General features: G+C 38.5%; 1 protein-coding gene across 1 annotated transcript; it reads right to left on the reverse strand.

Moving 5' to 3' along the window:
- Positions 1 to 7: 7 nt before the first annotated feature.
- LOC107748720 (protein argonaute-3-like) lies at positions 8 to 15,693 on the reverse strand. Its single transcript, XM_016563668.1, is given in 17 exon segments — positions 8 to 771; positions 1,471 to 1,580; positions 1,582 to 1,647; positions 1,863 to 1,953; positions 2,071 to 2,230; positions 2,350 to 2,534; positions 2,630 to 2,763; positions 4,391 to 4,513; positions 4,678 to 4,797; positions 4,949 to 5,096; positions 5,535 to 5,622; positions 6,176 to 6,310; positions 6,615 to 6,751; positions 6,987 to 7,195; positions 8,741 to 8,861; positions 9,749 to 9,920; positions 15,175 to 15,693. Coding segments are annotated over 17 exon segments (2,127 nt in total). The 5' UTR covers positions 15,194 to 15,693; the 3' UTR covers positions 8 to 662.
- Between the last annotated feature and the right edge of the window lie 513 nt (positions 15,694 to 16,206).

Genomic DNA, 16,206 nt, shown 5'->3' on the forward strand with positions numbered 1-16,206 from the left:
GGTTAGAGCTAAACTCTGCAGGAAAGTGGATCTCGCGAGCCAGATTTGAGGATCACTGGTCCAGAGGAACCGTGGAGGACCTACAGTAAGATGTCTTAGCCAACTTTGCACTGCCCTCTAGTGGCATTCCTCCAGCAACCGATTTAATCAAACCTAAAAAAAAATCCTAATCCTAAACCAAAGGTGGTTCCAAAGATTAGTTCAAACACGCCTGCCTAACATTTTCAACTAAACCAGAAGACACTGATGTTCAACTTCATGTGTGTTTGATCAGTTGTGAAACAAAACTCTGTAAAAGGCGAAATCCTGATGAGTAGGACTCATCAATCTGCTCCTAAAGAAATAACACTGCCTCATTCACCGATCTAGTACGAGTTCATCAAGCAAACCTTCTTAAGCTTGGTTTTGTGACCTAAATAGGCAAAATTAACAGTTAAACAGATCTACAAATCTAATAAATAATGGTATAGTTGCAATCTACATATTAAAAACAATTAGTAAGCGAAGCAGACTGGAAAGATTGGCTGTTTTTCTATTGCATAACAGTGCTAGTTCCTCCTGTAAATTATACATTTGGTTCTCTTTAGCAGCCTGTGATTGGGAGAAGCCCTCCTCCGCTAAGTGCACGATGACCGGCGACTGACAGGTCTGTGAAGGCGGAGCTAAGCAAAGTACATGGTCCTCAGAGTGTCGTGATGGATCTGCACAGCTTTGGCCAGGACCTGGGGGTCTCGGCCATTACTCTGGCCCGACACGTGGCTGCCTTCCGCACTGTGAAAGAGGAGAAAGAAATGAGCAGAGGCAGAAATGTACACTATGAAATACATTTTCCTTGACATACCAGGGAGATACAAACTTACACAATATGTGCACTACCATTCAGGTTTTCAAGAAATCAATCAGCAATGATGCATTAAATTGATCAAAGTTGACATTTATATTTATGTTTAAAAAAAGATTTCCATTTCAAACAAATATTGGTCTTTTTCTTAAAAAAATTATACCGATCCCAAACTTTTGAACAGTACATACACTGTACACAGTAGTAAAGTGCAAACATCAATATATAAAAACTGATTAAAAAGTGTTAACTTGAAACATACATAAATATAAAGAAGAAAAAAAAAGAAAAAAAATCTCCTTTTTAACACTCAGGAGCTGTGAAGATGTGTAGATAGATACAGTCCAATGATATAAAATACTACTTTTATATGGTATTGCAACACAAATCTGAGTCTGTTTTTTAGGCGGCTGGCTTGAATAATTCAACTTCCTGAAATCAAACCATCACTCTGAATCATTGAAATGAAGAATACTGGCTCACTGTGACACCTGCGGCAACCAAGAATATGCAAAGCCTATTCAAATCCGAATGATTGACAGCTTCCAAAAGCCTTTAATTTAAATCAAATAGAACATTTCTACTTATACACACCAAGACAGCGACAATCAGGCCAGTAAATCCCTCACCTGTCGTGCTCTTTATCCACTAAATGGTAGCGGGCTCTAAAGGCCACTAGGTGGGCATAGTAGGCAGGCGCAGGGATGGAAACGGAGCGGGTACAGCGTACATATGTGTGGCACAGCTCTCTGAACACGGACGGTAGCGCAGTACCTGCTGGGGTGAGCGTCCATGCTGCCCACCACCTGCTCAGCAACAAATTTGAAGTGAGGAGAAGCAGAAAAACAGTATTTCTTTGAAATATCCACAGTCAACATAGCAGTCTAACTTTCAGGTCCATAATGAGGATATGATTTTAGGGTTTGCAAATGATTTTTTTTCCTTCACAAATGTGCATGATGTGATTAAATTGTAAAGAATATGACAAAAAAGGTGTGTATATGTGGTCTGTCTTTCTCACAGCTGCAATGGAGGGTTTTTTGCCATCTCCTGCAGGCGGATGAGTTACATCAGCTCCCAGAAAAATGACAGGCTGCTGGAATACAGATGGGCTGAAAATCAAACAACATAAATACACATAAACAAGGTGTTTGGCACATTTAGGGGCATTTTGTCTTTAACAATGAAACCAAGTTTTCAGTGTAAATGGATTCATTTTATTCTCTTACCGCTGATGGGGTACCAGTATGTTGTTGATGCCGCCCAGTTTGACGTTGATCTTGAGACAGAGGTTGGAGAGGGTCTGAGGGGAGGTTTTCACCACGTTCTTCACCTGAACGCACTGAGTGGCCATTCCCAGAAGAGTGTCTCCAACACGTTTCACTTCAGCTAGAGAAAGAGAGCGCAGACTTCAGTGCAACAGTGAGGAGCTCAAAGAATATATCATGTGGGAGCCGAACTAAATCGAAACTTAATGACCAAATAAACATCTGTCCATAAATAGTTACCATAGACAGGAGTTTTCCCAGGCAATATGACGATGATGAGTTGGAGGCCAGCGTAGGTGTTTTTCAGGTGGCGGAACATGGGCTCCACATTATCGGCTCCCTGAGCGTATTTGCAGAAACATGGCTGGCCCTGTATGGGCATCCCTGCATCCTTAGAGATCTTCCGCAGCTGGTCTGTAAAGCCCCTGCAAAAAGACAGGAGAGACACTTCAGTATTTCTTTTTTAATCCCATTAATAAATGGTGATTTGTTAAAGACAAAAAGATGGAAAAAGCTTTACTTGAGAACTTCCTCTCTGCATTGTCTCTGAGTGGCAAAGCAAGCAATGGCCCACATCTTTATCTCCACACCAGTATGAAACTGCTTGCCTCTCATATCCCACACTCCATGACTTGGGGTGGCTACTGTACGATTCTGTAACACATGGATACAAAGGTTGTCTTAACTTGTTGAGATCAAATAGTATATGAACTCAAACAGTATACGGTGTTAAACGTTTGGCCAAACCTACAGTATGTACTTTTATACAGCTGTTACAATGAAAAACATCAAAGTTCTCACTTTGGGAGCTCTACAAATGCTCCACAATGTCTAATTTATGTCTTTAATATGGCTTTCAAACTAGTTAAGTTTGTGCTCAAAAAAAGTAATCATCATTTACTCAAACTGTTGACATTCCAAACTGTTTGAATTTCCTTTCTAATGTGGAACACAAAAAAGGACTGTCAAGCTCAAAAAACCCAAAAGAACACCATAAAACAACATAAAACTAGTCTATACAACCATATTTTAAGTCTTCTAATGCTGTACAAATCTTGCTTGACAATCATAATCATTGTTCACTTCTACTGCATGGAAACATGCAGCTTAGACATTCTGCTGCAAATTTCTCCTTTTGTGTTTCACAGCAGTAATTCATACAGGTTTGGAATGACATGAGGATGAAGAAAATAATGACTTTCCATTTCTTACTTTTTAATTATATTTTTGGTGAATAATCCCTTTAAAAAAGCCAAACAAATTAAACAGTTGTAAGAAAACAATAACAATAATAAAAAAAATCACATTAAATGCTTCATTAAAAGCCCTATAAATAGCCACACATATTCACAATTTAACAAAAAATGCAAATGCAAAACAATGGTATAAAAGATATAAAAAGCCAAGCAATTACACACAAGCAACAAACCTCATTATATTAAAATAACACAGCAACTCCTCCCACATCAAAGTCTCTTTAAGAGTATTCTATAGTCTTTGTCCCACATGTAGACATTAAAGTGCCCCTATTATGGATTTTTAAAAATTACCTTTCATGCAGTGTGTAACACAGCTCTAAGTGAATGAAAACATCCTGCAAAGTTTTAAATCTGAAAGTGCACCGTGTATAAAGTTATTATCTCTCAAAGAAAGAGTCGACTCTGAATCAATTAAAAGAGTCGGTTTTAAAACGAATCCCAAGCCGTTTCATGTTGACGTCAACATGAAACATTAGCATATTGCCCGCCCACTTGTTGGTCTTTTAGCATTGGTTGAATGAAAACGCAAATTCATTCTTTGCAACTAGGTGCTGCTTTTGGAGCGGTACAAATAGCTGTTTCCCCGGTAATGGCTGTACACAAAGCAGCACTGCACTCACAAACGCTGCTTTATCAGGCATTACAGGCATGATGAAATGAAAATGAGACCAATCGGAACAAGCACCACAGATTAGAGTCACGCAAAGGAGGGGTTTGGAAAAATGAATCGTTTGGGAGTCGTTAAGCAAGTAAGGTAAAAATAAATGCATATTATAAGACAATGAAAGTGTTTTTTGACCTTGCATGCATGCCAACCTGTTGTTGGGGACTCCCAAAACCAAAATATGAACCTTTCATAACCCATAATAGGGGCACTTTAAAATTAGCACACATTAATTATAATTATAAATGTTAAATCAAGCCTCAAACCATGACCAATTTCTAGCCTTCTACTCAAACACAGACACACATACAGTGCATGAGTGAAAGGGAATGGGTACCATAAAGTGTTCAGAGCTCACCCTGCCGCCATACTGCAGCATAGGGGCGGGCAGGACACGACCCGTCACCTCCGCCATCTCATCCCGTACACGGAACTGAAACTCCTGCACGAAGGGGTCCGAGTTGTAGTTGGCACTGCGCACCTATGTTTTCAGAAAGATTGAGAGTTGAGACTGATTGAAAATCCTTGTGACAGTTTTGGTTTTTGCCTGGATACTATGAAGAATTACTATGATACCAACATTTTGGTAGTCTACATGAAGAATAAGGCCTACTGCAGCATCAGACAGCAACACACTGAACTCACCAGTCTGCTGATCTCCTCTTGTCTGTCCGGTGCCGAGCGGGCCGTGGCTTTGATCATGGTGGAGGTTTGGTTGTCTGTTAATTTTTTAATGCAGCGCTGGCCTGCCACAATGTTGCACACCTGAGTGATAGAGAGGACGGTCAATTTTGGCACCGAGACATCTGAAAAGCTTCTCAAAGTGTCTAGACGTGAATCCATAAATCAGTGAAGAGATGGTGGCTGTGGAAAGAAATGGTAGCTAATGTAATTGATCAAATATCTAGACTCTTACCTCTAAAGGCAGGTATGTGTGCTTCTGCTCTTGCCCTACTTGCAGGCAGGGCAGATGGGGGTACTTGAGCTGTAAGTTGTACTTTTCCCTGAAGTATTGTGCCACTGTTCTCTCCACAGTCTGTCCATTTTCCAACTGTAATGGAAACCTGACATAGCAAAACAAAAATTCAAAGAAAGTTAATGGAGAGCTGGGGTGACTAGCTTTAAACAAAAAGGTATGAAAAAATTCTGAAATGTTCTCATCAGTTTTTGCTCTTTAGAGGAATAGTTCACCCAAAAATGAAAATCTGCTGAAAATTACACATGCTCGGCCCATTTAAGGTGTATACGAGTTTGTTTGTTCATCTGAACAGATGTGGAGAAATTTAGCATTACATCACTTGCTCTCCAATGGATCCTCTGCAGTGAACAGGTGCCGTCACCACTGTGAGCAAGTGATGTAATGCTTCAATATAACAAAAAGGACAGTAAAATATTTCATCTTTTTGACACAGTACAGACTTATTGGCCTGCTAACTGAGAGACAATCAAACCTCACATTATCATAAGAAATATACAAAACAATGCATATTCAATACACTTACGTCTGGTGGCTGGCTGGCCGGCGAGTAACATTACACACCCTGTACTTCCTCCGCATGGTGCCACAGTGGGTGACCTCCACCTTTAGACCTGATGGGAGGAGAAGATCGAATTTACACCACTATACAGACGCAACTGGTAAGTTTACAGCTCAGAGTATTTTGACTATTAAATACAGTACAGGTAAATATTATGTTTCAATCCCAGTTGCAAATTTAATTTATGCAAAAATTAAAGAAGTAATGTGTAAATAAAGCAGAATTTCCTTTCCATGTTTCTCCTAAACAAAACTGTCACTTACGTCTGTCACTCACATCTTTGTGTTTCCATCCAGTTTTTTTTATTTTTTATATGTTATCCCAAAATGTGCATAAAAATATGTGGACAGAAACCTGGCTACTGATCTATAGCATTTACCATTCATGCATTTTTAAATATTTTATTTTTAAGAAGCCTGCATTTTTTTGATCAAACAATTCAGTAAAAACAGTAATATTATGAAATATTGTTACAATTTCAAACAACTGTATTTTATTTTAAAATGTAATTTATTCCTGTGATGGCAAAGCTGAATTCTCACTATGATGTTTATTCAGGATTCTTTGATGAATAGAAATTACTCCATTCTTCCATTCGCACAAACCTCTGATCTCTTTGGTGAATTTGACTCTATGGGAATCAGTAAGAGGTCGAGGCTGCTCATCGATGTTGTGGATATCCAGAACCTCACACATGAACGGAATCACAGGTTGAGCTTTGTAGAATGCAGTGGCAGACACTGTGGAGAAAATAAAACATGGTCAATGTTACACGATTAGTTAATAAAATAGTTAACAAGTCATTTGCAGGTTAAATCCCCCCAAATATAAACACAACGATGCTTTTAAAAGTGGGACTATCGGTTTGTCTGACCAATGACAGATAAAAATGACATTAAATTAAATGAAAGAATGTCAATAATGGCATTATTATTTTGGATCTTTTTCTTTTATAACCACTGAACTACTAGAACCACTGTCCAGATCATGTAACTGGATAATTCAGACCAAAATGGTTTGACCTATCATAACACTCTGACTTACCATCAATGTTCAACATCATTTTCCACATAGCTGGACGCACCGATTGGTGAAAGCCAAACCACACCTCCCTCCCCCCACCCAGTGGGTGATCATAGCCCTCGGGGGAAGAGAAAAAGGATCGTCCCACTGGGGTGTACCTGAAGTGAGAGAAGACAAACACAGTCGTTACCTGCAGAATAAACATGTGCACTCCTAAATGATCCTTATCCAACCGCTTACTGTTTATGCTACACTAATCTACAACAAAACACTTTCAGTCTCATTTTACTAGTTATGCACTGTATCGTTAAAGGCATAACAATCACTTAATGCTTTTCTAATTGTATTAAATGCCCTTTATGATCAGGTAACAGTACTCATGGGAACTCTTACTTCATAGAGGGCAGATGGCGCATAACAACATCTACAGCGTGTACGGGATTGGTGCTGATTGGCTTATCCAGGTTCAGAGGATCAGGTGTGCTCCTCCCAGTGAGGACCTCATGCAGCAAGTGCCAACTGACCAGTGACACAAACTTAATGGTGACCTTAAACAGCCTGTCCTTCCCACCTTCACCTGGCAAGGTCACATCCAGGTCCACCTTCAAATAATACACAAATGTACAGTATAATATTTAACACAAATTTACAAATGCGTTTTATTTAGTCACACAGGTTAAAATAATAAAAGACATGATCATGAAAAATTTTCTTAATGTATTAAAAAATGTGTTTATATTTGATATCATATTTTTATAAAAATGTGCAAATACAGTAAGGCGTCACAATGAACCGAAACTCAGCACATTTTTTTCGTTCATTTTGTTAATCTGTTAATGATTTAAGTTAGGGCTGCATGATAAATCGCAATGGCGATAAATCGCGATAAGGCAGAAGCTGCGATTGTCATGCGAATCTTTCAGTGAAGCACGGCTCTGTGATCAGTAGTAAATCTCCATCCGAAGGCCAGAGGGCGCTCTCGCACGGAAACTCCAAATACGCCCCGCAGAAGAAACCCAGGAAATGCCTATAGCGGTTGCTGAATAAACAGAAGATTTAACTGCTTTCATTGATTCAACGTGACTAATAAACACAAGACTATGACAATATATGATTTATCGGAGTTCTTCTTATAATTATTATTATAATTTTTATTATAATAAAGTATATAATAATGCAATGCTAATCAACATAGCCTTTATCACTGCTTAGAATTCTATTAAAGGGGTTATATGATGCTTTTTTAAAGATCATTATTTTGTGTATTTGGTGTAACAGAATATGTTGACATGCTTTAATGTTCAAAAAACACATTATTTTTCAAATACTGTACATTATTGTAGGTCCTCTATGCCCCGCCTCTCTCAAACGCTTCGTATGGAGCAGCATTTACTACACAGAGCTGTAGTTCACTGAGAAGCTACCGCAAACAGTTTTCATTATCGCAGACGATATCTTTGATTTCATTATCGCGTGATTAAATCGTCTGTGATAATGAATGCGATATTGCATAGCTTGTCAGTGAACTACGGCTCTGTGTTGTAAATGTTGCTCCATCTGAAAGCACGTGATGGAGATTTACTACTAATCACAGAACCGGCTTTACTGACAAGTTGCGCATGACAATCGCATTCGCAACAAGATGTGACCTTGTTGAATCCGTGTTCTATACTATCCTGCCATTTTTGCTGGTTTTAATATACACAATAAGCTGTATTACCTGCCATTCATTTTCACTTAAATGTAGGCCTAATGCGTGGTGTTTCCTCGGTTAAACTTACGCCTGGGCACTGCCATTGCGATTTATCTATGATGAATTTACAGCTGAGCGCGGGCATTTCACTCATTGGATGCTTCAACTTCACATTTGCATAGGCTACTTAAATTTGTGATTGGTGATTGGTTGACTGCAAAATTCAAATATTAAATGGAATGATAAAATAATGTTATTAACCGGTTAATGGCCATTTTTTAAAATTTTCGATTCTGTTCAGAACTCTTAAATTTGATTTTGTTTCTATGTCTGGTTATCGTTTTATTCGTATCGTAATTTCGTTCATTTCCGGTTTTCGTTTTCGTTCCTTGAACCGGTTCAGAGCCCTGCTTTCCACTTTCCACCACTCCTGGTGTCCATTTATATGTCTTACCCCCCCTGTGGCCACTGGCAACGGTTGGGCGGTGTAGAGGCTTTTCTTGCCATCATAGACTGGCCTTCTGTCCCCAAAGATTGTCACCTTAAAATGCTGCACCATGGAATTCACCACCTCCCTAAAAGCCATTACAGAAAGGGTCATAATAGTGGTTATCGTAGGTTTAAAGGAATAGTTCACCCAAAAATGAAAACTTGCTTGTAATTTACTCAACCTCAGGCCATCAAAGTTTCTTCATTGGATCAGATTGAGAAATTTAGCATTATTTCACTTGCTCACCAATGGATTCTCTGCAGTGAATGGGTGCCGTTAGAATGAGAGTCCAAACAGCTGATAAAAACATCACAATAATCCACGCAACATGACTTCAGTCCATCAGTTAACACCTTATGAAGTGAAAAGTTGCATGTTTGTAGGAACAAAATCATTAAGGCATTTTAAATTTAAACCATCTCTTCTGGACAAAATACCAATAATAATCTATAACCTGCTTCCTCCAGGGGAAAAAGTCCATCCCCCATTGTCCTCTCACATCAAAACCCATTGACATAATTGTTTAGAACTGTTTTGGACTGTTTTCACCTGTAAACATTGCTTGATCTGTGCATATTTCTCTCCTGATTCAGATGAGACGAATGGAGAAAGCAACATTATAGATCGAGGACTCATATTTTAGCTGAAGCAATGGTTTGAAATTGTCTACACACGACTACACACATGCTGCTTTTAACTTCACAAGACGTTAATTGATTGACTGGATGACCAGAATTGGTCATTCTGATGGCACCCATTCACTGCAGAGGATCCACTGGTGAGAAAGTGATGTAATGCTGAATTTATTAAAAAACAGTTAAACAGTTCTAATGAAGAACCAATTTTGTCTATTTTCTTTTCAATTTGACTAAATAGACTGATTAATGCACAAGTCTCTTGTGAATGTAATGGTCAAAACAAAATAAGTGTCACAAACTATATCAATTATTATTACTGCTCAGTGTTTGGCACCTGTTAACACGACGTGGGCACTTTTCGGGAGTGATGTCCACATCATACAGGTAGACGTCCATTTTGGGGATGTCCACCTGGAAGCAGTTGGCCAGCAGCTTGATGGGCTTCCCCATGGTGCCATAGCCTGGCCTCCGAGGTACGGAGAACAGGGGCGCAGCCCCAACGGCTCCTGTCATGAAAATCAGAGGGGATTTCCATCCATATGAGTTTTTTTCAAAATGTACCACATTAGTTAGACTTTCAAAATCAGTTATTACCACTAAACTGAAAATAAAAACCACAAAAATATGACATGTAATATCAAATAGCCGACACTGTCATGGTGCCATCATAATAATCATGAAATTAAAGCCAAATCAACCTGCACAGTCATAAAGGCGTTATTTCTCATTTGTCAATATTGACATTTCATGGAAACATGATTAATATCTAAATTAATAATAATAAATCTCTCGTTCTTGACACTGACATTTACACAGTGGGTGTTATTTGTCACTTATCAGGAAATTTCCTCTAAATGCCTACTCAGTGGAAACAACATAACACTCAGAATCATCACACCACACACAATACCAATAACCCACACCATTCGTACATGCACTATTGTATACTTGTGAAAAAATAAAACAAATACACTGTCACCTAAGACTTCTAAAGAAAGATTGCAATCAATTTGACTTGACTATTCAAAAGCACACTTTTTCATATACTCAAAAAGTGTGCATTTCATATACCCCGTGTAGTCAAATAAAATGCTTATTTTTTGAGAACATCAAGAAACAGAATGTTTTGTTTCCATTTCCATTTTTATAAGATGATTCAACAACTCCATGTAATAACTCAAAGGATAGTTCACTCAAAAATGTAAGTTCTGTCATCGTTTACGCAGATATTTTGAAGAATTTTCCACACTAAAAGTCAATGGCTATAGTCAACTGTTTGGAAACCAACAATCTTCAAATATATCTTCTTTTGTGTAAATGTCATGACAGAAAATTTTCATTTTTGGGTGAACTATCCCTTTAAAGACTTCAACCAGATGTCAAGTTTAAGTCATTTTAAGTTACATTAATTTTACAACACTGAAAGTTTTAAGATGACTGGGATCTCGGTTCAAAGACAATATTAAGAGTTCTTTAACTATAATTTCAGATGACCAAATCAACACGTCCAAATGAAAACTGTTTTGGCAGAATCAGCATTTGTTGATATGGCTGTAAAATAATAATAATAATAACAATGACTAAATAAAATCTAAATAAGAACTATTAATATTGTAATATTTCACTGTAAATAAAAAAATTGAGTATTTAAAAAATAATAAAATAATAATTTTACATTACAACTGTAAAATTATAATACTAATAGATTCAGAGATCTATTAGTTAATGTGAAGCAGCATTGACTGTGAACCGAAGAACTCTGCTGCAAACACCAGCGGATAGCGAGCTGCTCACGTGTAAGAACACAATGCTGTGCTTCACTATTTTATTTACTTAATTAAATCACAGCCTACACGATTTGATAATCACACTAAGCAGTATCGTGATTTTGGTTTTTATTTCGATTAATCATGTAGGCTTATCTTGGAGACAGGGCAGGTTGCTTTAAAGGAGATGAATGTCTACCCCTCTTTACAGGCCCCAGGAAAACGTTACTTAGCCCTATGTTGAGTAAATAACAACCTTTCGGCATTGCCATTTAAATCTGCTTTAGATGTTGCCTTTCATGTTGAGCCTTTGTCATCCTTTTCAATTTTCTTTCACTCTGAATATCAGCTCTCTGACATCACTTTTCTCACACTGAGTGGCATACTACATTATCACATCATGTCACAGAAGGCGAGACTGTTATTGCTGTTGTAAAGATGCTTTAGAGGGGGTTTACAGAGCGAAACTTTTACTGAGAGGTGTGTAAGGGGAATTCGACTGCAACTGCTTCTTACACTTCCCAGTGTGCCATTGCTATGCAACCAAGACTACACTAACAACCAATTAAAGGAAGAACAGCTGTTTCTATATATAGACACAGGTACAATTGATCTTGTAGGTCACACATGTGCATTTACTCTACAGTGTTCATACAGAAATCTCACAATGAAACACTTGACTGTACTGGTCACACACTTTCAGGCTCACATGAGTCCACTTTTCTCACTTTATTTGAAACCTAGCAGTTTCTTGACAGCATAGACCAGGGGTGGCGAACGTCGGTCCTGGAGAGCCGCAGCCCTGCAGAGTTTTGCTTCAACCCTAATCAAACACACCTGAACAAGCTAATCAAGGTCTGAAGTGTTACTAGAAAGCTACAGGCAGGTGAGTTTTAATTAGGGTTGGAGCTGTACTCTGCAGGGCTGCGGCTCTCCAGGACCGAGTTCGCCACCGCTGGCATAGACTAAGAGGAACATACCGGTTTGACAGTGATGTGGTGAGATCGGTTTGAAAGGCTATTGTTGGTCTGGTGCTTGGAGTGTAATGATCACTTAACTGGCAAATAGGTGACTGGAACGTTTACAAGGGTTTCACTCATTCAGGGACTGAGCCACATCTCCTTTCATTTAATTATTTAAAGCTAGTCAGGCAAAAGAATTTAAAGTTGTCTGATACTCATTTAGACAGACAGTTTTGCACTATATATGGGCTTCTATTAATGACAGATGGATATATTCTCAAATGTCGCTAAAATAATGTGTATCAATACGGGCATTGTTAAATTGTCAGCATTGATAATTAATTTCCCTGATTCGCTGATTAACAGAAGTGGTCATTCTGCCTAGTGTCAGTTACAAAATCTACAGGTAAGCTGGTTATATAATGTTGTCCATATTTGTGTAAAATATGTTTAGATTTAAAATTTAACTTGAGCAATTAAACAGATCTGTATTATACGGTATACCAGGGGTGCCCAATCCTGCTCCTGGTGATAGACTGTCCTGCAAAGTTCAGCTCCAACCCTAATCACACACACCTGAAGCAACTAAGGTCTTCAGGATCACTTGAAAATTAAAGGCAAGTGTGTTTGCTTAAGCCTGGCTCACACTATAGGATTTTTGCCCCGATTTCCCCCTCCCGAGAATCGGAGCAAAAATCTTGTCAAACCCCTCGATCGGTCCCGATGTTCGGCGCGGATTATCTGGTAATGCGAGGCGTTCACCGATCGAATCTTGCACCTACCGATCAGTTCGCACACAAATCGGGGCCGCCCCGATCATATCAAACATGTTTGATATTTAGGATTTAAATCGGGATGATGACGGCTATATGATTACGTCAGTACTTTTACAATAGCCAATGCGCGACCGCAAAACAGCTGCTGTATGGCCCTGTTGGATAGTGGAGATGGAGGAAACTGCTTCTTGACGTTTTATAGTGTAACGACTGTCTGTATAATGTGTCGAAAACGTATCACAACTGTAAGGAGAAAGAGAAGCACTGGAGTGAAATCACCTCAGTTTTGAATGTACCGGGTGAGTGTAGAAAGCAGCTAGCACACTAGCTAACATATGTAAACATCACTGAAATATCAATGACAATCTGCTGCGTGAGATTACGTGAGGCGCTCCCTCTGGCATGATAATCTTAATAATATCTTGTAGTGTGTGATGCGCCACGATGTTAAAATCTTGTAGTGTGTGTGCATGTTTAAGATTTGAGCCCGGCTTTAGAGTTGGAGCTTAACTTTGCAGGACAGTCGATCGCCAGGAGCAGGATTGAGCACCCCTGCTGTATACAGTGTGCAAATTTTACTGTGACTTTTAGTCAAATTAATTATTATAGGAAAATTTAGGGGAGGGGCATTCTGATCTCTTATCACGCAAATCAAATTGTTATTTGGTCACACTGGCACAGTTAGCCAAAAGTCAACTATGTTAAAGACATTTTAAACAACACCAACTTTACTTAAAATTTGTTTATTAGAAAGGGATAAATAAAACTTGTGAAATTGAGAAATATAGTCATAAAAATGGAATTTACTGTATATCATGGAATGTCATCGAATTTGTCAATTTGGATAAAGCAGGCCTGTACACTTAAATCATGATGCATGCTTTTAGATTATTAAAACAGAACTCAGAAAAAAATCTGTTATTTGGTGGACGTTAAAGACTTTTTAAACAAGACTAGCTTTTCTTGAAATGTCTATAATAAAGTGATAAACAATGATTTGAGAAGTGCTTGAAAAGTACTATTGCATGTAAAATGCTTTTTCCTTTTTTTTTTTCTTTTTTTTTTTTTTTTTTTTTTTTTTTTTTTTTAAGTTACTAATGGTCAAATTTCTATAGGAACTACTCTTGCGCAAATGTTACATTATTAACACATTTTTTTTTCTGAGCAAAAAAAAAATTACTATCATTTTTACCATGATTTACAGAAAACGTCATTCAGTGTTACAATATTTTGTATATCAAAAAAAACTTGTCAGGCATATTTAGAAAAAGAATCATTAGATGACATTTAAAGACTATTTATGAACCACAGTGCAGTCCCAAAATACTAATTCGTTATCATTTTAAATCTTTACCACTATAAGTTTATTTTTTTATCACTTAAAATGAAATAAAATTTTGTATAATCACTTTTACTTGTAGGCTATATATTGTACTAAGTACAGATCAGAATAAGTACGTTGTTTCATTTTCGAGAGAGAGAGTTATGTAAATAGAGAGATATGTAAACGCTGACTTTTCTTAAAATGCATATAAAGTGATAAATAATGATTCGGTAAATGTGCCGTTGTTACGATTACCTCCTCAAGCAAACGCAGCGAGTGTATGTTTACCGCCTGGTACTTGCATGTAAAATTAACAAGGATTTTAAGATCTCAACCTCTTCCTTCCTATGGGGCTACTAAAGGTGCCAGGCCCCCCAAACGCCCCGACACATATAATCTCGGCATCTCTATAAATTCAAAGGAATCTACAACGAATAAAACTTTCTAATGAACTTCTGGTTAAATACAAAACGATTTCCACGTAAGAATCTTACGTAAAATCGTTCAGATTGATAAAGCGGTGATTCTGTGACAGTCGTCATGGCAGCGGACAATCAGAAACTCGCCCCCTCCCCACGGCGGCTCGAGGACTGCCGCACGCACCTGTGCGTGACAGCTGTGCGACGTCAGTAGAGCAAGTGAGTCAGGATCTTCCACACTCGGCGTATGATAGCCAAAAAAAAAAAAAACATAACCAAACCCTCACACTCATTTGGTTGCTACGCCCAAACGTCCACGAGCAGTGAAACAGATCTAAAAGCTCATTCGTATCACAAAAAGCAGTTATTAGCAACTCGCCAAGAACGTTTGCTAAGCAATGAACGTGTGCTTGACGGTGGACGTAACAAAGTTAGACCGAGTCAATACATCATAGTTCGGAATAGAAAAGAATCCGAAATCGGTCTGAAAACGTCGAGAACGACGTAAGTTACCTGTAGTTCCGATTTCCATTCATGAGGTCTCTGTCCGGATTCTAGCCGGCTCCTGGGGATCAAATACCGGCTGAAAGGTGTTTGTTTAAAGCCAATGAATGTCCTCCGTAAACCGAACTACACCCTGGCTGTCGAAGCGGGCCGCTCCGAGGTTCTGCTACGGTCGGAGGTCCACCCAGCCAGTACCGAGTCAGTCAACCAAAAGGCACGAACTCCCCACCGTGTCTCCTACCGTATGTCGATGATCCGTAATTGCTACCAGTTGACAAGCCAAAAGACCCCGAAGGAAATATCTTTAACAGCCGTCGCGAAAAATAGTTTGTCAGGAGCCTCGGACCATTCGCGGTGTCTTCTAAATGACAATCTCTTATAATTTAAAGACATCCACTCAGATATGAAGTTTATAGATGAATATCCGCTGCCGAGTCGAAAATGTGGGTTTTATTCCAGTCGCTTTAGTCCGAGTTTGCCAGCGGCCGCTGACGTCTCATCGACTCAGTCGGTGTGTTACCGGTTTGCCTTGGGTTTACCATCTCTGTACAGTCAGGGTATGTTGCCAGATCTATACTAAACAAGCAAGTTGGTCTGATAAAACTAACTCGGAACACGCGGCTTGCGTATTCAAAATCAGTCTAAAATAGCCAAAATTTTAACCTACAGTTTCTTTATTTTTTGAGTCACTGCAAAACTGAAATAACCCCAAACCTGAAATCGCCTTTGTTTATAAGCAAAAACCCACAAAACTTCAAATACACGGACATGGCAACACTGAATCAGGGAGACCCACAGGAAATACCAAACGCAGGAAACACCGTCACTTCCTAGCAAAATGTAATTTATTTGATCCACCTTTGATTATTTAATGAGTAGTGTAAGAACAAAAATTACAAATGAACCCTCTATAAAAATGTTTTTATAGTGAATAAAACATTTTCTATTACTATTATTTTTTTTTTTAAATAATTGATTTCATGGCAGTAAGGGAAAATGTTCCTCACAAGAACAGTTTAAATTCTCCAATTTGTTCATTAG

Source organism: Sinocyclocheilus rhinocerous, unplaced genomic scaffold (genome assembly GCF_001515625.1).
Source record: "Sinocyclocheilus rhinocerous isolate Xijiao unplaced genomic scaffold, SAMN03320098_v1.1 scaffold499, whole genome shotgun sequence".
Lineage (NCBI taxonomy): Eukaryota > Metazoa > Chordata > Actinopteri > Cypriniformes > Cyprinidae > Sinocyclocheilus > Sinocyclocheilus rhinocerous.